The 27,519-nt window shown below is 35.6% G+C and overlaps 1 protein-coding gene across 5 annotated transcripts in view; it reads left to right on the top strand.

Annotated features, from left to right (window-relative positions):
* Nucleotides 1–27,519, top strand: part of VPS13A (vacuolar protein sorting 13 homolog A) — a 244,393-nt gene that overhangs the window by 51,639 nt on the left and 165,235 nt on the right. For all 5 annotated transcript variants that reach the window (XR_006352770.1, XR_006352771.1, XM_043963495.1 and 2 more), the window contains exons 16-25: nt 839–933; nt 2,034–2,176; nt 3,964–4,153; nt 4,249–4,363; nt 5,688–5,824; nt 9,197–9,329; nt 10,617–10,734; nt 11,913–12,051; nt 15,829–15,913; nt 21,175–21,326. Coding sequence is in view for 3 of the 5 variants with exons in the window: in XM_043963495.1 (XP_043819430.1) it covers nt 839–933; nt 2,034–2,176; nt 3,964–4,153; nt 4,249–4,363; nt 5,688–5,824; nt 9,197–9,329; nt 10,617–10,734; nt 11,913–12,051; nt 15,829–15,913; nt 21,175–21,326 (1,307 nt within the window). In the remaining 2 variants the exon portion in view is untranslated. The remainder of the gene's footprint in view (nt 1–838; nt 934–2,033; nt 2,177–3,963; nt 4,154–4,248; nt 4,364–5,687; nt 5,825–9,196; nt 9,330–10,616; nt 10,735–11,912; nt 12,052–15,828; nt 15,914–21,174; nt 21,327–27,519) is intronic.

Here is a 27,519-nt window from a genome sequence, read left to right as displayed (position 1 = left end):
TGATAATATTAATATTAATGATATTATTAATAATAATAATAATGCCTACCTTCCATGATTGTTATAAGGATAAAATGATTGTAAAGTTCTTTGCAAACCTTAAAAAGCAATATAGGGGGCAGTTAGATGGCACAGTGGATAAAGCACCGGCCCTGAATTCACGAGGTCCTGAGTTCAAATCTGGCCTCAGACACTTGACACTTACTGGCTATGTGACCCTGGGCAAGTCACTTAACCCTCATTGCCCCACCAAAAAAAAAAAATCCAAAAAGCAATATAAATGCTACCTGTAGCTGTCATTGGTTGTTGTTTCAAGGAATGTACCTGGAAATACAAAGACAAAAATGAGTTATTTAGGGGATTGTAGTATGACAATTATTATCTGTTCTTAACAGTTTGCCAGCAGTTTTACAACCTATTTCCTTGTTTCTTTAAAGGTAGCAAGCAATTGTTGAACATATTTATACACATAAATTTTTTATATAATTGATGATTTTTTTTGTTTAGTTCAGCTTCATTTTGTAGATGTTTTGTTTCTAAATAATTTCTTAAATAAGGTCTCCCTGTAATTCAGAAAATAAAATCTCAGTGAGATTTTTCCCACCCCTATTCATAATCAGCTTATACTTTTATTCCATCTACCTTCTGTCCCTTAAAGTAAGCAACATTTTTAAAGCTAGTAATTAATATTTAAAATATCTTTCATGTCTACCATTGTATACTTTAAAAAATTCTTTATAAGCATTATCAAAACATTAGAAATATTGCATGTTGAAAACATTGAGATAGGCTAAACTATAGTTAATGCTCTTATTTTATCTTCTTTCTAATCTATAAGGTCTTGAAGAACATATGACATCAGAAGAGAAGGCTAAACTCTATGAAGCAATTGGTTATAGTGAAAACGTTGTTGACCCAACATTGCCCAAAACAGTATGATATCATTACATGGAAATTTGCTAAATGTTTGATGCAGCCATTTCTTTTTCTATCATATTATTTTGTGGAGTCTATTTTTTATATTTGGAAAAGTATGTTGTATAAAATAAGCATGTGTATATAAAATGGTTTATTTCATTTATATTTACTTTAATGAATGCTTTGATTTTCTTAAAAGATTTAGCTTTTGGTACCATATCCGAAGTGGTGATAAAACAAACAAATGTAAGGATTTGATCTTTAATTATGACACTTTTGAGCTGATCGCATTTAGAGGTCATTAAGTCAAAGCCCCTTTCCACCTAAAGAAGATGGTTTTGAAGAAATGTGTTCACCAAGGTTGCAGAACTAGGACTAGCATCAACGGTCTGATTTTAGTTCTGTGTTAGTGAAACCCTTCCTGATTTTGGCTAGCCAGAGGCTCCCCAGCCTGCTGTGGCTCATTTTGAATTAATTTATCCTTTATTGGTAGTTGAGCCACAGCATTTTGGCCCTGACCACATGTACCTACCTACCCCCACAAATTTCTTCATGCATCATCAGCTCTTTGGAGAACCAGGGAAAACAGTTTGGGTAGGTACATACCATATTTGAAGGGTTTTTCAGCTGTTGCTGTTTGAATGCTTGGCTACTAGGTTGCACTAGGTAGTACTTGGCCTGGATTCAGGAAGACTTTATTTTCATGAGTTAAAATCCTGCCTTAGACACTACCTGTGCGACCCTGGGCAAGTCACTTAACTCTTTGCCTCAGTTTCTGTATCTGTAATATGAGCTGGAGAAGAAAATTTCTCAGTATCTTTGCCAAGAAAACATTCAGTGGGGTCACAAAGAATCAGATATGACTGAACAACAAATCAAATGCTTATCTTTGTACTATAGCCATTTTCTAGTATGATTTCTTTGTGAATATAACATTTCCCCTTACAAAATGGAGATTAAGAATCCCTACCTATTTCCTTTGTCATATAGTGATTTTTTTAAATGAGATATATTTAAAGTGATTTGGATTATTTGAATAAAGGTTGTGGAAGTAGTAATAGGTATATTTATTTTTTGTTTAATTTTCATTTTATGCTTCTTTACATATTCCCTAGTATGAAGCCACAAAATTATCTCTACGCTTGGAAAGCATGCATATTGCCTTAAGGGAAAAAAATGAAAAATCTGAGTTGGTACTTATTTCGTTGGGAGAATTCAGCACATTGATCATACAACGACCAGGAGCACAAGCAATAAAGTAAATGCCCATCTATCTTAATTTTAATCGTTTTATCAGAAAAGATCACAATGTAAGAATTAGAAGATATCAGAATCTTACTTATTCGTCACTAATTCTATGGACAAGTTACTGTTTAATAATATTTTTAATGTTTTGTTTTAAATATAGTTTTTACAATTAAAAAAATTTTTAAAACATGCCCAGAACTTGTTTTTGGTGTGGGAAGCAATGTGTAGTCAGTCATCAACCAACTTTATTGTGTTTCAATCTTGATATGGAATTTGATGATGCTTCCTTTTAAAGTTGAACTTAATATATATGATAAATACTAGCTTTTCTTTATGAATAAGTAGGTATTGAGAAAAGTTTGAAGTTCATCTAAAATCAACATACATTAATTAAGCATTTAGTATGTGGCAGGCATTATGCTGAGGACTGGCAATACAGATAAAGGCAAATATAGTCTGCCTTCAGGGAGATGGCATTCAAATGCATGAGGCAACATGTAAATAACTAGGTATGTACAAGATATGGACAGAATAGGTAAAAGGTAACAAAGAAAGACATCTTGCAGAAGGTGAGATTTGAAGGAAGTCAGGTAAAGTAAGAAGTGAGAACATTCCAAGCATGGCCGACAAACAGTACAAAAGAAGAGTAAATGGAGTGGTGCAAAGAACAGCAAATATGCTAGAGCAGCTAGATCTTAGACTTTGTGGAAAGGATTAATGCAGAAGAAGAATGGAAATAAAGGAAAGGACCAGGTTTTAAAGATCTTTATATACCAAAAAGAGGACTTTATATTTGATCCTGTACGTAATAGGAAGCCACTGGAGTTTGAGTGGTGGAGTGGCATTTTTAAGCTCATAATTTAGAAAAATCATTGTGGCATCTGAATGGAGGATGTACTGGTGTGGTGAGATTTGAGGTAAGGAGATCAATTAAAAGCCTATTGTAGTGGGGGCAGCTAGGTGGCGCAGTGGATAGAGCACCGGCCCTGTATTCAGGAGGACCTGAGTTCAAATCCGACCTCAGACACTTAACACTTACTAGCTGTGTGACCCTGGGCAAGTCACTTAACCCCAATTGCCTCACCAAAAAAAAAAAAAAGCCTACTGTAGTAATCCAGGCAAGAGGTGAAGAGGGCCTCAATGAGTGTGATGACTGTGAGTGAAGAGAGGGAGGGAGGGGGACGTATCTGAGATATACTGTGAAGGTCAAGTGCCAAGAAGATTTATCAGGTCATTGGATATGTGGGGTGAGAGAGGAATAAAAAAATACCAGGGTGGCAAAACTGGATGACTGGGAGGATGACAGTACCTTAGTAATACAGGGAAGCTAGGAATGGGGGAAGAATTTGGAGGAATAAAGGTAATGGGTTCTGTTTTGGCTATGTTGAATTTGAGATGCTTATGGGACATCTAGTTCAAGATGTCCAAAAGGCAGTTTGTGATGTGGCAGTTTAGCTCAGGAGAGAGATCAGAGCTACATGTACAGAAAGGGATTCATCTGCATTCAGATGATAATTGAACCCATGGCAGTTCATGAGAACACCAAGAGAGAATTTAGAAGGAGAAGAGGATGCAGGACAGAACATTGAGGAACAACCACTTTTAGTTGTTATGACATGAATCAAGAACCAACAAAGCAGACTGACACACATTGAGCTCTACCACTTCAGACAGAAAATATGTTTCTTTGAATTTATTGACTGGGAATAAGGAAATTTTATTTTAAATTATTAACTTTTTTATTATTGAAAATGTTTATTTTGCATATACATTTTTGGGCTGTCTTTTTTCATATAGATTTGAAAGCAAAATAGACTCATTTCATATTACTGGTTCATCAAGTTATGACCCCAAACCTTGCCTCCTTTCTCCACTGGATGATTTTTCTTCACTTTTCAAAATTATGTTTGAGACCAACCCATTAGATGGATCTGCTGCTCAGAGATGTGTCGTAGAAGCTGAGCCTTTGGAAATCATATATGATGCAGTAAGTAAAGATCCTTCTATCATCATAGCTTTTTCTTTGATGTCTGTGTAGAAATAAGCTTGTATATCATGATAGTGATAATTTTATTTTAACAGAAAACAGTAAATGGTATTGTGGAATTCTTTCGGCCCCCAAAAGAAGTTCGTTTGGCACAGTTGACTACAGCAACTTTGATGAAACTGGAAGAATTTCGTGAGAAGACATCAACAGGTAAATGCCAATATTCACTGCTGGAGAATCAAAAGACAAAGTCACTTAACACATAAAGAAGTGCTTAGTTTATTATTTTAAAGGTTATAATCTTAAATTTTTATTTTTCTAGGCAAATTATTATGGAACTTAATTTGATTTATTTTTACCTTTAAAGACCAACATGGTAATAAATGTGAAGCAGTTTGGTGTAGAGGAGGGCAGTCCTTAGAGACAGGAAGTTATCAAGTCCTGCCTCTGACACATACTCATCCTGTGACCCTGGGCAAATCATTTAACCTCTAGTGCCTCAGTTAATTCTTCAAGAAAACACTTACTGTTCTGCCTTTGGGAAAGAATTTCCTTAATTGAGAGTTCCCTATGTTAGTAAAATCACAAATTCCCCATCTCCTAAAAAATAGTAGTAAATATGTCCTTTTCATACTTGGTAGGATCAAAATTAAATTTGTACTTTTAAACCTTCAGTTACTCTTTTTTGAGATCCTAAGATTGGTTTTCAACTGATTTCTTTTTTTGGCACCTAGTCTTGCTTTTCTTTTTTCATCCTTTCTCCCTCTCTCCCTTTCTGTTTGTTGATTCCTTAGTCTTCTGATGTTGTACTTCTTTGTTGAGTTCACTTCTATTTCTAATCTTGTATTTTCCTGGATATTTTTTATGCCACTACTTCTGTGCTATTTATAATTGGTAATATGCTTCAGTCATTTGGTGCCCACCATAATACTTTGATTGCCATATGGTAGTAGGGGAAATGAAACATGTACATAAATAACTATACAAAACCAGTTTGAATTATATACATATGATGAGTTCAACAGAGTGGCTAATTAAAGGAAAGAAAGGTCACCTTTTCTTGAGTAATGGAGGACAGTGACCTGGTGTATTCGCTTGGAGATTTCCTTATTGACATTAATTCATTGATGCTCATTTTTGTTCAATTTGTTAACTTTTTTTGGGGGGGGGTGAGGCAATTGGGGTTAAGTGACTTGCCCAGGGTCACACAGCTAGTAAGTGTCAAGTGTCTGAGGCTGCATTTGAACTCAGGTCCTCCTGATTCCAGGGCCAGTGCTCTATCCACTGCGCCACCTAGCTGCCCCTGACTTATTTTTTATATGATTATTCAACCAGTTTTAAATCTCCTAATTGTATTATCATGATTATTATATTTGTTAGTTGATTGTCTCTGTAGTATGTATATTAAAATGATATATCAAACTCTTACAATATTTACTTAATTTTAAATTTGCATATAAATTAGGCAACAAATGCTAATTGTATTCTAGTGTAGTTTTAAAAATTATTAATTATAAAGCTTTTTATTTTAAAGGTTTATTGTATGTTATTGAAACACAGAAAATTCTTGATCTCAAAATTAATATGAAGGCTTCATACATTATTATCCCACAAGATGGATTTTATACTGCCACATCAAATTTACTTCTCTTGGATCTTGGTCATCTAAAGGTATACATTTATAATATTATAATATATAAAGTTTGTTAAATATTATTTTGATAATTCTACTACCTCTTTGTCATTGTTGAAATGAAATCTTGCTTGTTACATTGATAACAAGCTGTAGTACATGTAATTATTTTTTTAAAAGATATTATCAGTTATCAAAATTAGCAGATGAAATCTCCTTCCTTGGTGTTTGTTAATGAGTTGAATTTTCATTTTTTCGGGTTGTAAGAATTGATTGTGATTTGGGGGACCCCATCTTGGCTAAAATTAGCCTTGGGGGCACCCTGCATGGCTTCCTCTGCCCTGGGTACACCCCAGCTCCCTCTGCCCAGTGGGGGTATGTACAGAAAACCCAAGCTCCGGCTCCCTCTACCAAGTGGGGTTACACAAGGAAACCCCGTGCCCTGGCCGGCCTTGGACACTGCCCCTAGGGGTGCCAGTGAATTGATTTGGGGTGTGTGGGGTGGTTAGCCTGGGTTTCCTGTGAGAGAAGGGTTTTTTATTCTGGGGGATAGAGAACAGGGAGGAGAAGATGAGAAGAGAGAGAGAAGAGTTCATGGTAGCAGGCGAGAGAGTTAAACGTGGACATGCAGGGGGATAGAGAGAGTTCAATGAGAAGCTGAGTTTGGTGGGCAAGTTTACAGCTTGTATTTCCTGCCTTTCTTTGTCCTTATTTCTAAATTTGTTCTTATCAATAAACCCTGTTCTTTTTTTGTTTTTGTTTTTTTTTGAAAAGAGGCTTTTTAATCTCATTTCTTATCAGTCTGCAAGAAACAGTTGGGGAGGGGCAGTTGGCCCTTACAGATTGCTGGCCCATACAGGGCTTAACAAACCTGGGGGATCTTTTAAACCCCCCCTTACAAGGTTGGTTCAGTACATCTCTTAATGAAGATGTACAGCATGAGCCAGTTGATCTTTGAAGGGTAGGTAGGAACAAATTTAATAAGAACTTATCTCTAGTTGTGCAGAAATTAATTTGAGTTAAAAGAGGTAAAGCAGATAGAGCATAAGAATTTGAAGGGAGTCCAGGACTTATTTAGCCTATTCTTATACCTCTAAAATTTCTCCAGTGTTATGATTTTATATATTCATATATTAGTAGCTGGGATTTATTTTCTGAAATATACCATACTCGCAGAGCTTAAAGCATTGGTAAAGAAAGGAACTCACCATATTTATTTTCTTAAGTTTGTCCCAGCCCCAAAATAACTCCCTCATTTTATAGATAGGGAATGTTAGGTCTGGAGAGATTTTGTGTTTTGCCAGGGTAGATTCAAGATTTGAACCCCCTGTCCTTTGACTCCAGGAATATAATTTTCCCCATTGCACTCCTCTCAAGGGCCTGGAGATCATACCATAGGAATAGTGACTGAAGAAACTATGGATACTTAATCTGGAGAAGAGAAAACATGGAATGGGGAATGATAATTTCTTCAAATATTTTTTAGTAATTTTCATGTAGGGGGACTAATTGTGTTCTATTTAAATCCATAGGGCAAGTGCTATTTTGCCTTTATTCCTGCTTTTTTTATACATTATTTTCCTTTGCATTTTAGATCATTTGTGTCTCCAAATTAATTTTATTATTATTTTTTCTAGCCCTATAAAATACCATTTGGTAGTTTGACATAGAACTGGAACTTTTTACTAGTATTGCCATTTCTATTGTGTTAAGGGCTAAAATTCTAGCTTATCTGTCTAAAATATCTAATGAGTGGTCGCCAATAAATTATAAGCTTTAGCAAGAGTTAGACTTTTAAGCATTTATTAAGGAGAATAAGAATTTGGTAAAGAGAGAGAAAGGCCTAGATTCCTATCTATTAAAGGGAGAGCACATTTCTAGCTCCCTTCTCCACCAGAGTCCAGAGGGAAGAGCGTGAGACTGAGCGCCAGTCTCTTCCTTCCTCCTCCCACTAGCCCGCGTCACTTCCTGACACCAAAGAAAAGACTCCTGGTCTTGCCCTCAAAGACCTTCGCTTCATGGGCAGAACTCTTCTACAGTAAGTCTCCAGCAGGTGGCGTCATTCCAATCGTTACAATTGTTTTGATTGGCACAGAAGTGATCAAGATATCCTTGTTATTATTCAGTTGTTTCAGTCACATCTGACTCTTCTTGAACCCATTTGGGATTTTCTTAGCAAAGATACCAAAGTGGTTTGCCATTTCTTTTTCCAACTCATTTTACAGATGAGTAAACTGAGGCAAATAGGGTTAAGTGACCTTCCCAGGGTCACACAGCTAGTAAATGTCTGAGGTCAGATTTGAATTCAGGTTTTCCTCATTCCAGACCCAGCACTCTATCTACTGCACTACCTAGCTGCTCTAGTATTGTCATTTCTATTATTTTGATTTTCTCAACAGTGAGCTAATTAAAGGGAAACGTCTAGCTTTCCACATAGCATTGATGGTTAACTTTTGGTTTTATACATATGATTTTTATCATGCTAAAAAAGGTCCTTCTGTGCTACGTATTGTGGGCTTTTTAGCATAAAATGTTTATTGTACTTTGTCAGAGCCTTTGTTTTTCTGAACCTATTGATGCTTTTGTTTTTAATCAGGTAAATTATGTTAATTTATTCCTAATATTGAACCATATTTTTATCCCTATTAGAAATCAAACTTGATCATAATGAATAATTTGTCAATAAGCATTTAGTAAATACTGTTTTAGGTGCTAGAGATACAAGTACAACATGTTTGTAGATAAATAATTACAGAACATTTTCAAAATAAATACAAAATCTTTTTTGAAGGAAGGGACTAACAATATGGAGTTGCAGGAAAGACTTTTAAAGGAGGTAACCTTTGGAGTTGACCTTTGAAAGGTTATTAGGATTCCAAGAAGTGGAGCTAGTATTTGGAAGCATCATTATTTATACTCAAGCTCTTTGATTCCAAATATATCACTCTACACTGTGCTCTACCACATCCTTAAGTCTCTTAACTTAGTCTGTTGTATTTTCTATTATACCAGACCAGAGACTTGTTTTTATGTATCATTGGCATTTAAGGAAATATCCCATAATAAGTTATTTTTATCTGATATTATTAGTAAACATTAAATAATACTTTAATAAATGTCGTTATTTAATTAGATTCTGGTATATGGTCTTTTCAAACTTAGAAATGCTATTCACCTCCAGAGACAAAACTTTTCTGTTTACTGTACTTTAATTGTACATATGATTTTTGTGCCACATCATTTGTGATGCATTTCTTGTGAAAGAGATTGTTGCCTATATCATTTTGTTGTAGTCTTTTTGTTTTCCCACATATATGAATCCATATTGTTTCTTAAAAAAATGGAAACTTTAAAGCAAAGCCATACTTTTGAACTCTTTTAAATATATCTTCATAATATTCACTTTTAAGGTGTCAAGCAGAAGTCGTTCTGAGTTACCACACATTGAAAAAAGCCAGTCTAATATAGAAGAGATTATATCTAGAGCTTATGATAATTTTGATATTCAACTTAGTAGCATACAGCTACTTTTTAGCACAGCTGGTAAGTATAACATTAATCATTGTTGTTTTTTTCTTGTATTCTCTGAATTTGAATCTTGGGTGTTTTTTTAATTGGAAGTTCCATCCTTTGGAGTTATTTTTTTCTTTGGGTCTGACAGATTCCCGCAGTATGAGAACTTAGATAACCCAGTGGGATTGAATATAATTCTGGGATTTCCCTGGAGTTAGAGTTTAGTTTTTCTTTTTCCAAACTGTCAAATTTTAATCCAAAATAGTGATTACACCAAAGGTAATCCAAATTTGGTTCTTGGATATGCTGTAATTACCTTTGAAATTATATCTCAATTTTGCCAATATTACAATTAGTTTGCATTTCCAGAACCAAAGAGACATGGTGTAGAAACATGAAGTTGTAGAGAGAAATTTGTCAAAAATTTCCTCTATATTACTGTTTTTAAAAAATAATTTTTAAGGGAGTTAATTTGCATATTTTATGGATATTGATTCTTAAAGATCATTAATAGTGCTCATGATAATGCTTGGGAAGATTTTGTAAAGAAAGGATGAAAGCCCTTGTTGTTACATACTTAGTTATGATATGATATGATATGGCTATGATAGTATTTCTATATAGAGTAGATTGACTACTTTATTCACTAAAATTCCATTAATACCATGAGTGTTCTTAAAAAAAAAGACACCCAGTCTTTAAATGTGTTTACATATAATTGATTGGGGACTAAACTGTGAAATTATGTAATTCTGTTTATTCTTTGATTTTTCTAAGTATCAGTCCTGATATGTACCCTCTCTACCCAGCCTATTCTTCCTTCTAGAATGATTTAGCTTCTTGTCCAATGATATTTACTACTCTACTCTAATACTTCTGGCTTGTGAGGAAGTCTCTCAAGAGTATAAGTCAATAGGAGCTTTAAGCAGCAGCAAGAGAAGAAAGAAATGGAAAAAATGAACTTGGGGGGATCAGTATACTCAAGGGAGGAAGATAATAAACAGATGATGGTGGGAGGTGTTCCTGGATTATGCTGAAGCTTTCAGATCCTATGTGTTGCAAGTATATATGTAGTTGGGGCAGCTAGGTGGTGGAGTGGATAAAGTACCAGCCCTGGATTCAGGAGGACCTGAGTTCAAATCCGGCCTCAGACACTTGACACTAACTGTGTGACCGTGAGCAAGTCACTTAACCCTTATTGCCCCACACAAAAAAAAATAAGAAGAAAAGGGGAAAAATATATATATATATATATATATATATATATATATATATATATATATATATATATTCATGTAGTTAATTTATTGTTTCTAGGTGATGATTGGAAAGAAGCTCGAAAAGTCAAGCGTTCTCATCAGCATATCTTGGAGCCGCTGCATTTTAATGTGGAATTGTCCAGGGCCATGGTTGACACAGATATAAGAATGCCTAAGTATGTTTCATCTCTTGGTTATAAGGGCTTTTGTTTCTCAGTAAGTGGATGATTAGTAAAACGTTTCATATATTCATCTCTTTTAAAAGTATAGATTATCCTTTTTAAACGAGTACATTTTAATATCTGGCTATATATAATGAAAGTAATTCCTTGTTTTAGAAGATGACCCATGATGACAGTGTTTTATTGCTCTTCTTAGAATAAATTTTGGTCTACAGCTATGGTAACTACTTTACTAACCCTTATTTATGTAGAACTTAAATCAAGTTTGGAACTGACAGCATCAGTTATTTCTTTGACACGATATACCATTCCATCATTAATATCATCAACAACACCACCGCCGTTGCTGCCATTGTTATTGCTACTAGTACTGCCATATCACCAACACACTACAATTCTGATCGTTATTCTCCAATATTCTCTGTTTAATTATCCATTTATAATTAGTAATCTTCCAGGAAAGCTTACGTTTTTGATCTTTCCTATCAGTGTGATAATAACTCTTTTTCACCAGTTATCTCCTATCATTTCTTTCTTCTACATTCACCCTACGGAATAGCTGGATGTCTACCTTCTCTCTCCATCTTGTTGACTTGCATTATTTGCAGGAGAAATATTGACCCATGAGTCTTTAAATTGTTTGCCTAGAATCGCATGATAATTTTACTTTAAATATATAGGGAGAGACCCAGTCCTGGAAGGAAAGAGGCAAGTGAGAACATATTTTGGAAACCTATCTCCTGGGAATCTTGCTATATAGGAATGTAGTGAGGAAGAGCTTAGGCTTCAGTGAATGAAGGGAAAACTCAGGCATCCCCTACTGTCTTTTTTGACTCAGCTTTGCCATTTCCCACCCCCAAGTTCCTTAAGGTAGCTAAAACTATTTATCTTTGGTTCCAGTGTAATTTGAAGAACAAAGAGAAAACTCTCTTCAAAAAAAACACTCCTTTGTTACTACTACCTGAAATGATTAAAATCAGAAACAAGCCTTTCATTCCATAATTAGAGAGAATAGGTTTAAAAATGAAAAGGAAATCTGGGAGATAGCACTCAGGGAATACTGTGTATGTACATGTGACTAATTTGAAAGAAAAATACGTAAAATATAATTTTTTCTTAATTAAGTCTTAATTAACTTAAAATGTTAATGACGTCTCATCTTTTTGGTATAGATTCAAAGTTTTTGGACATCTGCCTCTACTTTCTTTGCAAGTTTCAGATAAAAAATTAAGAGGGATTTTGGAATTAGTTAAAAGTATTCCAAGGCCACAAAGTGGAACTGATGTATCTGCCCCTTCAAAACCATCTCTGGTAAAGTATTGTTTTAAAATATTAAAGAAATATTACAGTGGATATTTGAAACGTTAAGAAAATTAAGTATTTCTAAAAAATAATTTTACAAAATCTCAGATTTTTAGAATTGTAAGGGATTTCAACATTCATCTAATTTATGTTATGTCCAAAAAGGATTCTCCTCTGTAACATGTAGTCATCAAGCTTTTGCTTGAGGAGGTCCACTTAGGGGCATTTATTTTCCAAGGCAGCTTATTAGACTTCTGGTTAATTTTGTTTGTTGGAAAATGCTTTCTCCCTCCACACCTTGATCCTCTTTTTGCGGCTTCCTCTGTTATGCTCCTAATTCTATATTCTCAACCCTTTGTGATGCATGAAAAGTCTGAGATCTAATTTCTGGGCAATTAATAATTTATTAATTGTAGTTAGCAAATAATTAGCAATGTGATAGTCATTGGCTTTCTCTCATAAACCAAAGATGAACTTTGGGGGCCCACTGAGTGTTTAACTATCCTTGGAAAAGTGGGTGGTCCTGACAGGCAGAAATCAACTGATTGGTTAATAATTAATAAGAGAATTAATATTATAATCAGAGGTGGCTCTACCTGCTGAGTATGTGACCCGATCAGGAGACTCAGCCACCTACAACAATCTGGACAAAACAAGCCATCTCTACCCAGACTACTCTGACTGGTTTTTCCCTTCATAAACTGCATTGCCCTAAATCTTAATGGAAGGTTCCATGGACAGAGGCTTATTTTCTTAGGGCAAGATCTCACCTTGACTGGATTCCATTTGAAAAGCACTTATCCCAAGGATTTGAGCAATCTCATCTATCAGCAGTGCCCTTCAGAGACTGGCTGAATAACTTACAGAGGTAGTTTCTGAATGAAGAAACAGGAAGGGAAAACACTAATTTTAATTAATAATTGGTTATTAACATATGAGAAAAAAATTTATCTCACTTTTACCCCCAACCCCTCTCACCCTTGTTCTCCTGTGCCCTTCCAGGAACAAATGGAACAATTCTAATCTGTCTACCACATAATAGTCCTTCAAATAGTAGAAGATAGCTATATCTCTCTTGATTCTTTTCTTTTCCAAGCTAAATATCCCCATTCCTTCAACTAATTCCCTTGTGGCATGGACTAAATGCTCTTCATGATCCTGATTACTCTCCTCTGGATATTTTTCAATGTCTTTCCTTAACTGTGGTGCCCAGAATCAAATGGGATATTCTAGATGTAGTCTGACCAGAGCATAATGCTGTGTGATATCACTTTTTATTCCTGGAAAGTATGCCTCTCTTAATTCAGCCCAAGTTACAAATTAATTTTTTGGCTGCCTCGATGCATTCTTCACCTATACTGACCTTATAGTACAATAAAACACTGAGATCTTTTTCAGATAAATTGCTGTGTAAACCAGACCCCCTCATCTTGTACCTGAGAGGTCATTTTCTTGAACCCAAGGACAAGATTTACATTTATTACTATTAAATTTCACGTTTACTAGATTAAACCCAATGTTCTTATCTTTCAAAATATTTCTAGCTTCTGTTATTTCTTGTTTTCCTTATCCTTCCACACTTTGTCATCTATAAATTCAGTAAGTATGCCACTTATGCAAATAATTGATAAAAGTATTAAACAGCTCAGACTGAACATAGTTCTTTGTGGCACTCTACTGGAGACCTCCTTTCTAATTGATATAGAACCATTAACTACTACTTTCTGAATATTCTTTGCTGCAATTGCCATTTTTTTTATCAACAATTTCAGTTCTTTCTGAACTGTAGCATAATTGGTATTGTCTTATAGTACTATAGCAAATATTTGTTCATCCTTTTTATCTGTACCTTGCTTCTGTCTTCTGTACTTATCTTTTTAGAGATGTAAGTTGATTGGTGAGTCCTCTGAGTACATTTAAAGTGGATATACTCAGGTGACTTTTTTTTTCTTTAAAATAAATTACTCTAGGGGCGGCTAGATAGCACAGTGGATAAAGCACCAGCCCTGGATTCAGGAGTACCTGAGTTCAAATCTGGCCTCGGCCACTTGACACTAGCTGTGTGACCCTGGGCAAGTCACTTAACCCCCATTGCCCCACAAATAAAAAAAATAATAAACCAAATAAATAAATAAATAAATTACTCTAATCATTCCTTAAGGGCAGCTAGGTGGTACAGTAGATTGAGCACTGAACTTGGAATCAGGAAGATTCATATTCATGAATTAAAATCTAGCCTCAGACACTTACTTGCTGTGTGATCCTAAGCAAGTCACTATTTCCCTCATTTCCTCATTTGTAAAATGAGGTGGACAAGTAAATGGCAAACCACTCCAGTATATCTGCCAAAAAACCCCTAAATGGTATTAAAAAGAGTTGGACGTTACTGAAATGACTCAACAACAACAACCAAGTAATTAACCCAGAGGTCTGCCTGATTCTGTTTGGAACTACACAATTTTTTTTTGATAGTAGTCCATTAAAAGATAGATTCAGTGTGATGAAAATTCTCTTTTAACCTCTTTTATTTTTTTTTGGTGAGGCAATTGGGGTTATGTGACTTGCCTAGGGCCACACAGCTAGTAATTGTTAAGTGTCTGAGGCTGGATTTGAACTCAGGTCATCCTGAATCCAGGGCCAGTGCTCTATCCACTGAGCCACCTAGCTGCCCCCTTAACCTCTTATTGATGTGGTTTTTTTTACCCCTGCACATTGTTTTTATATAGCCTCATACCCTTCCAGATTAATTTGAATAAAATAGCAATGTAAAGTCCTATTAACTTGAACTCCTCTTATTCAGAATTTGTAAACAATCATTTGTAAACTATATGAATAAAGAGATATTTGATAATCAAATTAATATCTTAAGCTAGAAAGGAAACTATTTGAAAAAGTAAACTTTTCAAGTATTTGAAATAATCCATTAGGATTCAAACAATAAATTGCCATTATCACTTAATTAAAACTAGTTTGGAAAGATCCCTACTTGGACATCTTTTTATTAGTGTATATTTTAATTTATTGTGTGTATCGTATGAAAGGTCTTTGTATTAATGTTCTTAAAGAGAGAATAAGTATCAAAATGTGTTCTAATTAAGATTAAATTTATACTCCGGCTTTTACCTATGTTTGCATATTTGAACCACGTCTTTTTAGTTTATTTTTGGTCTTTTTTGTTACTGCCCTTGGTAAGAAATAATATACTTGAATTACATAAATGTTTGAAGCTTGTAGGATGTAGACTTATTAACTGATAGGACAACTGTTGCACATAATCTGCCATATGATTATCATTTATATACATAGCTAAAAAATACATTGAAGAAAGATTTATTCAGTATAGTTTTATGGTACAAGTGGGACCTAATGTATGCAAAGGAGTTACAGAGAAGTGGATTTAAACTATAAGGAAGCGCTTTCTAATGATCAGAGCACTCCACAATTAGAATACTGTGTTGGGTAGAAACTGAATAAACCTCATGAATGTTACAACCCATGTTCCTTAATTGGATAGAAAATATAATGAGGTGACCTCAGAGATCATTTTAATTCTAAAATTCTAGGAAATGACTATTTTAAAAAAAGTTACAAATACAACCCTAATTAGTGAATTTGGTATTCGTATTTCAAAATGAATTTCTTTTAAACTATTTTGTGATTTTATTTTTATGAATTCATATTAATCTCTTCCATACTTTGTTTTCATTCATGGTTTCCTTATCAAAATATTTCTACAACATTTTTGTGTGTATTTTTATAACTTTATAAAACCTTCTGTCTTTTAAGGTTCATGTATCTTCTTCTTTTGGAACACCACAGATTTCACAAAGGCTGCTTCCTTTATTGGAACTTCAATCCATTATCGAAGATGGTAAAGTAAAACTACTTTAAGAATATTCTTTTTAAAAAATTATTTAGTAATGAACATTTTGATTTATAGTTTTCAGTTCCAATTTTTATCTCTCCTTCCCCTCCCCCCTTCCCTGAGGCATTAAGCAATCAGATATGGGTTATACATAAACTATTATGTAAAACATTACCATATTAGTCATTTTGTACAACAAAACTTGAATAAAAGAAAAAAATGAGAGTGAAAAATAGTATGCCTCAAGGGGCAGCTAGGTGGCACAGTGGATAGAGCACTGGCCCTGGATTCAGGGGGACCTGAGGTCAAATCCAGGCTCAGATAGTTGACACTAACTAGCTGTGTGACCCTGAGCAAGTCACTTAACCCTCGTTGTCCCCCCCCCCCCCCAAAAAAAAAAGTAGAATTCAAAAATAGCATGTTTCAGTCTGTTCCATCAATATCAGTTCTTTCTTTGGAGGTGGATAGTATAATTCATCAGTAGTCTTGGATCATTGTATTGCTGAGAATAGTCAAGTCATTCACAATTCATCAAACAATATTGCTGTCTCTGTGCACAACATTCTCTTGGGTTCTGCTCATTTCACTATACATCAGTTCATACAAGTCTTTCCAGGCCTTTCTGAAATCATCCTGTTTATTATTTCTTATAGCACAATAATAGAATATTCTCTTTAAAATGAATATATTATCACAGTAAAGATTCAATGGATGTATTGGAAAGTAGGTTTTTCATAGAAATTGCACAGTATGAAAAAATGTGGGCTGCAGTCAGCATCATTGTGGGAAATAAGCACATCATTTAGAATAAGGATATTTAGAAGATCTATCCAAAGCTCCAGAAAACTTTTTTCTAGGTAACAACATTTTCCGGGTGCCTTTTAGTATGTGGGCTATAACTATATTAATAGCTTTCTTTTTCTAGGAACATATTTCTTAAATGGTATCTTTTATACCAGGGCTTCTTAAATTTTTCCACTTATGACCCCTTTTCGCCTGAAATGTTTTTATGCAACCCCAGGTATATAGGTATATAAAATAGCTATACATAACTTTTTACTGTTGCCAAATTTTTCATGACCCCTTTATTCAGTTAAATGACCTCATGTGGCATTGCAACCCAGAGTTTAAGAAGGTAGCTTTTATACCACTTGTTGTTTGGTAGCTATCATAAATAATATATTGCAACTTATTTATATCTAGCATATTATTTTTATCGCCCTTTGAGCTAAGTATTTGTAGCTATATAACATAATTGGAAGAATATTGTTTTTATAAAGTAAGAAATTTTGTGTCAGGTAGCAGCTTAAGTTCATTGAAAGTAGTGTGTCATTTCCCAAGTGCATTCCTTCTTACTCTCATCCTCTTATTTAATTCTTGGCTCAGGTCACTATTTGCAGTACTTGTTATATATGTGTATGTGTATGGACGCATTTATAAATCAGTGACATTAAATTACTCCAGATACATGCATATGCATTTGCAGTCCATGCTTATTTTACGTGTGTGTGTTGTGTACTTGGGGGCAGGGATTTTTGCAAATCAACAAATAAAACACATTAAACACGTCTTGTATTCTCTATATCACAATATTATTGGGTTCCAACCCATGGATTAGGAACTCATGGGGTCTACAGAATTATTACAAGTTATTCCATTCAAATATTTTCTCAATTATGTATACGTTTATTAAAGATTAAACAGCACTAAATCTTTTGGGACACCTATTTATGTACACACAAATTTAAAGGTAATGACATTCTACTGCATTTCATAATCTGGACAATAGATATTTTTCATTTTTTTTTTTCCTGCGTGGATAATTGGGCTAATCTCAAGTATTCAGGGACCTCAGTGAAAAGGTTATTACAATCAAAATGTCACCTGTAAATAGGATTATCAGTAGGCTCTCTGCCTTTTGGACTCTAAGAAGTATGTCCTATGTGATACCATCACCCACAAATGCAACACTTCCATGTTCATGAAACTCTAAATTTCCCTTATTTTATCAAAATTTATTGTCATTCTACTTCCTCATCTGTCTTGCAACCCCAAACTTTCTTCTTAGTCCATTCTATTGTTGTGGGAAATGGAGAAACCCAAACGGCACTCAGGAATAAGGAAGAACAGTTTATTGACTCGCCGGCCCAAAGCAGAGTAGCCTCTGATACTCTGGGCAGCCACCAAGTGTCCAAGCTGCAGTTTTTATATCTCTTAGGCGTGAAAATGCATGCAGGTTTTCACAGGTACATTGTGGTGAGCTACTTGGCATATTTCAGTAAACAGAGGCATATGTCAGGAAGTTGGTACTGAACCACAGACTTCAGGGGAACAAACAGTATGTTCTACTTTCATTTTGGGGGTCTCAGCTCGAGCCTCAGTTTCATCCCCTGTATTTTCCCATATCACTATGACTTTCAGTCTCTTGATATATCAGCTCTTTCTCTGGTCGTTACCCCTGCACTATCTGTGTATTCTTCTCTTCCTCATCTTGATTTCTTGGTGAACTATTTAAACTGCACTGTCTTCACCATCTGCTGCCTTCACTCTCACTTGCATACTGCTGAATACACCTGGAGAAATCTCGAAACTATGCTGCCTGAGTCCACTACAAATTTGTTACATAACCTCAACTGGGTCCTCATTGCAGCAAAGCAATTATTTTATGCCTCCTTAGTGAATTCGCTACCCTAGTTATCACAGCAGCTCTTCCAAATCTTTTAATCCCTCTTCAAATGTCTTGTGGCTTCTCCCCTCACTTTTTCAGCTGAAAACTTTACCTCATATTTTATTTTAAAAGAAAAAAAAAAGATAATTGAGGTCATTTGCTGGGAGCTACCTCTTTTCTCCTTATCTCCCATCATTCAGGTCCTTTCTGCTATTTTCTCATCCTTCATTCCCTTGCCAAGGGAAACTCTTCTACATGTATAAGCAGTTCCATTCCATTCTATCTTCTCCAGCAGATTATCCTCTCCAGCATTCTCATTCTTATTTAATCTCTCTGTCTGCTGGCTGCTTCTTTACTGCCTATAAACATGTCCTTGTCTCCCCTGTCCCACTAAAAAAAAAAATCTTCATTTGATTCATCCATTTCCTCTAGCTATTGTCTCATATATCTTCCCTGGCTAAACTCCGGGAGTGTGCTCCCATCTGCGATAGATAGGTGCCTTCACCTCTTACTTTTCCTTCTTAACTACATCCTGCCTTCCAGCCTAATCATTCAACCATAACCACTCTTTCCAGAGTTACTAATGACCTTTTATTTGTCAAAGCTGCCTTTGACACTAGATATTTTCATTTTTCTAGATTTTATGATACTACTCTCTCCTGATTTTCCTCCTATCTGAATGCTCCTTCTCAGCTTCTTTACTGAATCTTCATCCAGGTTACACTTGCTGACCATGGGCGTCTCAAAGGCTCAGTTCTTTTTCCTCAGTAGTATTTCACTTGGTGATTGTATTAGCTCCTGTGATTTCACTTATCATCTTTATGCTGACAGTTCTAAATTTTGCTTACACAGTCCTAACCTTTCTATTCACTTCTCAACTCACATCTTCAACTGCCTGTTTTACGTCTCAACCTGGATATCTTGTAGACATCTTAAACTCAACATGTTAAAAAATGAACTCATTATTTTACCCCCTGGCTCCTAACTTTCCCTGTTATTTTGAGAGCATTATAATTTTCTCAGGCCTCAGGCCCATGATCTTAGGTGGTATTCTCAATTCTTCATTTTCTCTTATCCCACATTTCCAATTTGTTGCCAAGTCCTGTTGTACTATCGCTCACATTTGCCACCTTTTCTGTTCTGACATTGCTAACACCTTGGTTCAGGCCATCACCACCTCATTCCTAGAATGTTTCAATAGTCTGCTACTTGGTCTCCCTCCTCAAGTTTCTCTCCACTTCAGTCCTTCCTCCATTTAGCTGTCAAAGTGATCTTCCTAAATTACAATTCTGACCATGTCACTTCCCTTCTCAGAAAACTCCAGTGGCTCTCCATTATCTTCAGGATCAAACATAAATTCCTCTGTTTGTTATTCAAAGCCCTTTATATCCTGATCACTCTCCACTCCTACACATGTGCATGTGTGTGTACACACACACACACACACACACACCCTTTCACTCTTCTTATGACTTACACCTCTTTATTTACTCTCGGAACCAGTGTCATTGACCTTCTTACTCCTCAGACAAGATGCTCTGACCCCCAAATCTGGCCATTTTTATTGGCCATTCCCCATGCCTCTTCTTTCTCATCTCTGCTTCGTAGTTTTCTGGTATCCTTCAAATTCTAATTAAAATCCCACCTTCTACAGGAAGTCTTTCCTGATCCCCTTAATTTTAGTGCTTTCCCTTCATTGATTATTTCCAGTTTATCACATATATATCTTGTAGAATTTGTACATAATTGTTGCATGCTGTCTCCCCAATTCAACTATGTATTCTTTGAGAGCAGGGAGTCTTTTACCATTCTTTGTATTTTCAGTGCTTAGTATGTTTATTGACTGACTAATTGATATTATAACATTTACTCTTTCCTATTGCACTGCCATTTCTTTGACGTAGTGTTTTCATCTTTGCTTATGGACATCTTTTAAAAAAGTATATTAAAGAATTTTCAGAAAAAAAAAAGCACTATTTCAATATATTCCTTAACACTGAGATCTATACTTTCTGTGAGCTAAAGGCTAAGTTTGAGTAATGAGTAAACATCATTAGTACATATATAACCTTGGGTACAAGACAAGTTAAGCTTACTTTATCTATAAAATAAGTACTTTGGAATAATTGATGTCTCTGATGTCTGTTCTAACTCTGTAATACTATGATTAAATGATATACTTTCAGGTTTAGTTGAAGGTACAAAAAATGGCACTTATTTCTGAGCAACTGTACCAGTGTTATTGCTTCAAAGGCCAGACGACTCAGACATGAGTGAATCTGTTAAGCTTGCTTGGGTTTATTTTGATATGTAACAAATTCCTAAGTAACTTTTTTACAATGAGTTGTGGGATATATTTTGGAAAAGTTGTATTCCCTAAATTGAGGCTTGCTTAATGTTATTGTATGTGTGTATTTTATGTTCACTCCAGAATATTGTTTATTGAGAGAGAATTTTAAGATTCTTTAAATAATTATTTTAAGTCTTTAACTTATTATTGGGCCATTGTTCCAGTTATTAAATGTTTATTCAAAAATTAAATATTATTATAACAAAATCAGTTTGCTCTTTTTTATTAATGTCATGTTGTGACTTTTAGAATCGGAAGAGGAATTTTTTGATGCTCCGTGTAGTCCAATAGAAGAAACTCCTTGTGTGCCGATTCCGAGTTATAATGTTCGACAAAGACGGTCTCAGAAACAAGAGCCTATAAACTTGATTGATTTTACAATGAGATTTGAGATACCTGAGGTATGTAACATGGTAAAATCAAATAGGTATTTAAAAGTTTAATTGTAATAATTTTTATTTGTATAACTTAATACAACAGTTCTGACAATGGGAATTGTTTTTATCAAACTTCAGCTAAAATCTAGAATGTATTTTTTGTTATCTGTGTCTATATTTTTTTCTTGTTTCTTGATTTAGGGAAGAAATCTTAAATTTTGTAGATGAATATCTTGAAGCTATTCAGTTGATGTCTCCTTTTTAATATATAGGCCAACCTTATTATACCAACTTACTTAGAATCATCTTTATGCAGTATTTGCTGTTCTGAAATGGTTGTCTTGAATAAATTTGGCCACAGAAACTTATCTTCCTTTCCTGTTATTCTCACTTGGAGTCGTCCTTTCTTCTCCTCTTTCCATTTTTTTCCTCTATTTCCTTCCCATCTCCATCCTCCAAGACTTGATACTAAATGGTCTTATTATTTATTTATTTTTTTCAGATTTTAAAAAATAAAATTTTTTTTTTAGTGAGGCAATTGGGGTTAAGTGACTTACCCAGGGTCACATAGCTAATAGGTGTTAAGTGTCTGAGGCCAGATTTGAACTCAGGTCTTCCTGAATCCAGGGCTGGTGCTCTATCCACTGTGCCACCTAGCTGCCCTATTTTTTTCATATTATTCCCTGTGACCTTATCACTGGATCTTATCTATTATAGAGAATGAGGTGGAAGAATTGGTGTAGGGGTCTAAATTTTAAAACTAAGTTTTCTGGTCTTATGCTTCCTTCCTCCAATATTCCCTATCCAGTCTTTTTCTTCATTTCAAAGCCTCTGGTTTAATTCTTGTGATAAAGTCCCTAGACTGCCCAAGTCTGATTTTTTTTCCTGAGAAATAAATAAATTTTAAAACATATTAGTCTTTATAAAAATTTCTAACTGGTGTACATAGAAAAGAGAACATTAGAGAAGAGAGCCTTGGAAAAGTCCTCATAATTGGTCTGCCTGTTTCAAATCTCCTACTTGTCTGTCCTCAACATTGCTGCCTACCTGATTTTCCCTAAATACAGACCATGATGCTCCCTCTCCCCCATTCAACTCTAGTGCCTCACTACATCCTCTGGTATAACATAGACCCTCTTCTGTTGGCCTTTAAAGCTCTTAGCAACGTGGCCCCAACCTGTCTTTCCTGCCTCATTGTATATTGTTCATGCCTTCTGTAGTCTATCTAAACTTGCCTTCTCTTTATATTATATTTATGTAAACATAAGCACCCAAGTAGAATTTAAGGTGTTCTCTACTTTGGATATTTGTGCTGTGCCTCTTACCATTTGGACTCTTCTGTTTTTCAGGTTTTTGTTATTGTTGTTGTTGTTTTGATTTTTGTGCATCTTTTACCAAGCTCTTGACTTTTTTTTCTTTGTTTGTTTTTTGGTTTTTTTTTGTATCACTCATTTTTTCCCCCAATTTTTTCTTTACCTCTCTTATTTGATTTTTAAAATCTTTTTGGGGTTCTTCCAGAAATTCTTTTGGGGCCTGACAAGAATTCACATTTTTCTTTAGACTTTGAATATAGCAATTGTGACTTTGTGGTCTTCTTCTGAACTTGTGTTTTTATCTTCCTTGTCAGTATAGACTTTTCTATGGTCAGGTTTTTTTTGTTGTTGTTCATTTTCCAGCCTATTTCTTGACTTTTAACTTCATGTTTGGCTCTGCTCCCATGGTGAAGGGGGCATTGTCCCAAGCTTCAGGTTTTTCTTGTTGCTCTTTTCAGAACTAGTTCTAGGGGTCTCTAAGTTTTCAGTTCTTCCAAGGTGGTATGATTTAAGGAGAGGTGTGTTTACTATTCTCTTGGACTGTGCTCTGTTCTCTGAGCTACCATAAGCATTCTTTTCTGTCCTGGAACTGCAACCAGGGTTCTCACTCCCCTCAGGCTTGCAAACATTGGTGTTCTAGTATGGGTGCTCCTCCACACCTTGGGACTGTGACCCAGATTTTGAGTATAGGCAATTCAACAGAATTTTCCACTCAGTGCCAGCAAAGGGATCCCTGTTATCTCCTTTTTTGTCTGAGCTTCTTACCATCAGTAGGTTGTGAGTATCAGAAACTTCTCTTGCTGCCACTGATTCAGTTGCCTACAAGGGCTGTTGCTAGTTTGTTTGGGCAGGACCTGTACTGGCTGCATTAGTGCTGAACTGTGCTGTACTCTCACACTAATGTGACAGACCTTTCCTACTGACCTGAATTGTCTTGGGCAGGAAAATTGTTTCACCCTATCCTTTTGTGGGTTCTGCCACTTTTTTTAATGAGGTGTTTTTTAAAGTTTTTTTGGAGGGGATTTGGGAGAGTTTGGACAAGCACATGCCTTTTCTCTACCATCTTAACTCTTCTTCTGACCTCTTACTTTTGTAGAGGAGTGAGATGGGGGTATTTTTTCATCTTTCTTCTTTGGAGCTATACTTTTGTTCGTAATTTCAAAACATTTATTTTAAATTACATTGTGGTTATTCCACTTGCATTGTTGTGGTCATAGTTTGTGCTTATTTCACTCTGCATCAGTTTGTATAAATCTTCCTATATGTCTCTATAGTCGTCATATTTATTGTCTCTGACAGCACAGTAATATTCTGTTATATTTGTGTACCATAACTTATTTTTGCCTTTCCCCATTTGATGAGCATATATTTTGTTTCCAATTTTTTGTAGTTATAAAAAGTGTTGTCCATATTTTGATATGTTCAGGGACTTTCTTCTTATCAGTGACTTCCTCATAAGCCTAGTAGTGTAGAATGTATGGGCCAAAGGGTATGACATTTTTGTCATTTTATTTGCATAATTCCAAATTCTTTTCAGATTGGTTGTTTATGATTCATAACTCCATCAATAATGCACTCATTCCTGTCTTCCCATAACCCCTCCAGTATTGACAATTCTCATCTTTTCTTTTCTTTGCCAGTTTACTAAGTGTGAAATGAAACTTATTAGTTATTCTGATTGATTTGGAGCATTCTTTTATATAATTGTTAATAGTTTGCAATTCTTCTGAGAACTGTTTGTTTATAGCCCATTACCATTTATCTGTAAACTTTGGGTCTTATATTTGTCTGCAGGTTTTCTATGTATTTTGCATACCAAAGTTTTATCTGAAGAATCTACACCAACAAAAACTGGTTAATGAAAATCTGTGTCCAAATCCTTATGTTTGGTTGGTTGAATAGTTCATAGGGCTTATTCATAAGTAAATATAATTTATTCACACACTACAGATGAATAATATATTATCCTCAGAATTAAAAAGGGTGGATTATGTTTGAGAGATTGCAATAATCTCACGGTTTTTCCTAAATTTAAGACATATCTGTTAAATACCAATATTCTTTTTTTTTCTTTTTTTTCTTTTTCTTTTTTAAATTTTTAAAAATTTTACCAATATTCTTCTGGAGGCAATATATGTTTTGGAACCATAGAATTCCACAATAACTAAAGAATCAAAATTATGACTTAATCAGGCAACATTTACTTAGTACTTGCTATGAGCCAGTCACTGTGCTAAATGTTGGGGTTACAAGAAAAGCAAAAACAGTTTCTGCTCTCAAAAAACTTATATTCTAATGGGGGAGACAACTCGCTAACAACTATGTCCAGATAAGATATATCTGGGGTGTAAGGGCCAAATTTAGTATGGGGAGAGTTAATTGGGCGGCTCGCTGTAATATTGGGGTAAGAAAGGAGATTAACAACCCCTTTTTAAAAAAAAAATCAGGTTTTATTAATGGGAACAAATCTACAACACAGGTGAAGTTAATAGAATTAGGGACAGTGAAAAAGGGGATAGACAAATTCACTACCACAGCAGTCTCTCTCTCTTGCTCACTTGCGCTCGCGCGCGCTCTCTCTCTCTCTCTCTCTCTCTCTCTCTCTCTCTCTCTCTCTCTCTCTCCTGAGTGCAGGAGTGAGCCTTCTCCTCCCTTCTCTCTCCCAGAAGCCCCCTCTCCCACAGGAAACAGGGCTGTCCACACACACAGCCCCAAGCTAATTGACTGGCAGCCCTGATAGACAGAACTAACAGGCGGCTCTACAAATGCAAGCCAGCCAGTTTCCGGATGTTGAAGACCACCTGACTTGTCCTCACCAGGTTTCTTGTCATGGTGGGGCTTCCCTACAGTATCTCTCCAGTAGGGGGTGGTATTCCAGTTCTCAGAGGGGTAAATTGGAGGTGATCTCAGAGAGAAGGGAGTATCATTGAGGATCACTGAAAAAGGCCCCTTGGAAAAAGTAAGGATTTTGCTTATACTTGAAGGAAGCCAGGGAGGTCAAGAGATGGAGATGAGGAGGAAGATAGTTCCAAGGAATAGGGCACAACTCTATGCAAAGTCACTGAAACAGGAGATAGAATATCATGTGCTAAGTCTTGTGAGGGCCAAAATTGGATATATGGAGCATTAATCCCCCTTTTAAACTTTCCCTCTTATATATACCTCCCAGGCCAATAAGAAAAGGAGCCTCTGAGCTTTAGTTCAGAAAGGATCAGGTTTTATTTCTTGGGGATTAATTAGACCACAAAGGTGAAACCAATTAGGGAAATAAGGAAGTAGAAATACAGATGGACAGTCTTCGCTCTAAGCTTAGTCTATACGATCCCAGAGATTAAACTAGTTCAAAGGAATTTAGGATTTTCCTTTATAAAACTCACCAAATCCCAAACTGCCTGCCAGGCCGAGAACCAGCATGCCCAAGACTGAGCTCAAAGCATGTGCTCCTGAACTGCCACCAGGAGCTGAGCACTGCCTGAGATTCCTCTCTAGGCTGAAAGAACTGGACCTTTTGAATGCCCTGCCCACTGGAAGTTGCCTTGCCTTCTGGTGGAGTTTTCCTCCCACAAAAGGGGAGGTCTAGCGTTTTTCCTCCCCAAAAGGGAAGGTCCTTCAAAAGCTGCTTAGTAGCATGCACAGTCTCAGGGTGAGCCAGGTGTGGCTCCTCCCAAATGATTCAGCTAAAATTTTCGATATTAATCTTAACCACAAATAATTTTTACCACAGTCTAGTAAGTAGACTAGTATCCATCTTGTACATCTTGTAAAGAGCTTTAAATGCTAAATAAGAGATTTTATATTTGATCCTAGAAGGAGTAGGGAACCATTTACTATATCTAGTAGTGAGGTGACATACTCAGAACTGTACTTTAGGAGAGTCACTTTAGCACTAAGTAGAGGATAAATTGTAGTAGAGGAGACAGTTGAAGCACAGAGATCCACCAGCAGGCTAGTGAAAGAATCCACAAGGGTGAGATGATAAGGGCATACACCAGGGTGATGGCTTTGTCAAAGAAGAGAAGGTGAAGTATATGAGAGATGTTGTGTACATGGAATCAACAGTGCTTGACAACAGATTAGGTTTAGGAATTAAATGAGAATGAGGAGTTGACAATGAAACCTAGGTTGTAACCCTGGATGAACTTAGGAAAAGGAAAGGGTTTCAAGGGCAAAATAATGAGTTCATTTTTTGTCATTTTGCTTTAAGATATGTAGGAGTTACATTTCCAGTTTGAAATATCCAGTAGATAGTTAGAGATGTGAGACTGGATGTCAGGAGAGTAACTTAGTTAAATACTAGACTAGATAAAAGGATCAGAGAATCATGTGGAGAGAAGGCAGCCCAAGATAGGAGTCTTGTGGGGATACCCACCATTAGTGGGCACAACCTAGATGAAGAATCTAGTAAAGGAGACTTAAACTGTTAGGATTAGACAAAACAGGAAAACAAGCAATAATCCATCATTCTAAAACATTCAGAATAGATATGTGATCTTAACATTAAAGATCATAACGTGAAAAAAATTAAGAGTAGCACATCATATTCCTTTTTTGTGGATATAAGTAGGAGATGTATTCTAAACCAGAAAAGGGATAGAGAAAATTATAGAACATAAAATGCTTAACTTAGATGTGTAAAAGGAAGGCCAATTTTTGAATTGGGTAATTTTTTTCCTATGTTGGATACTGGTTTTTTGTCTTTATTTTTTTCATACTGTGCTGCTATCCTTTTTTTTTTTTTTTTTTCCAAAAATGAAGTTATGGGGGCAGCTAGGTGGCGCAGTGGATAGAGCACTGGCCTTGGATTCAGGAGGACCTGAGTTCAAATCCAGCCTCAGACAATTGATACTTACTAGCTGTGTGACCCTGGGCAATTTACTTAACCCTAATTTCCTCATACACCCCCT

This window comes from Dromiciops gliroides, chromosome 1, assembly GCF_019393635.1.
Source record: "Dromiciops gliroides isolate mDroGli1 chromosome 1, mDroGli1.pri, whole genome shotgun sequence".
Classification (NCBI taxonomy): domain Eukaryota; kingdom Metazoa; phylum Chordata; class Mammalia; order Microbiotheria; family Microbiotheriidae; genus Dromiciops; species Dromiciops gliroides.
Note: the sequence above shows the minus strand (reverse complement) of the source record. Positions and strands in the feature narration are given on the sequence as shown.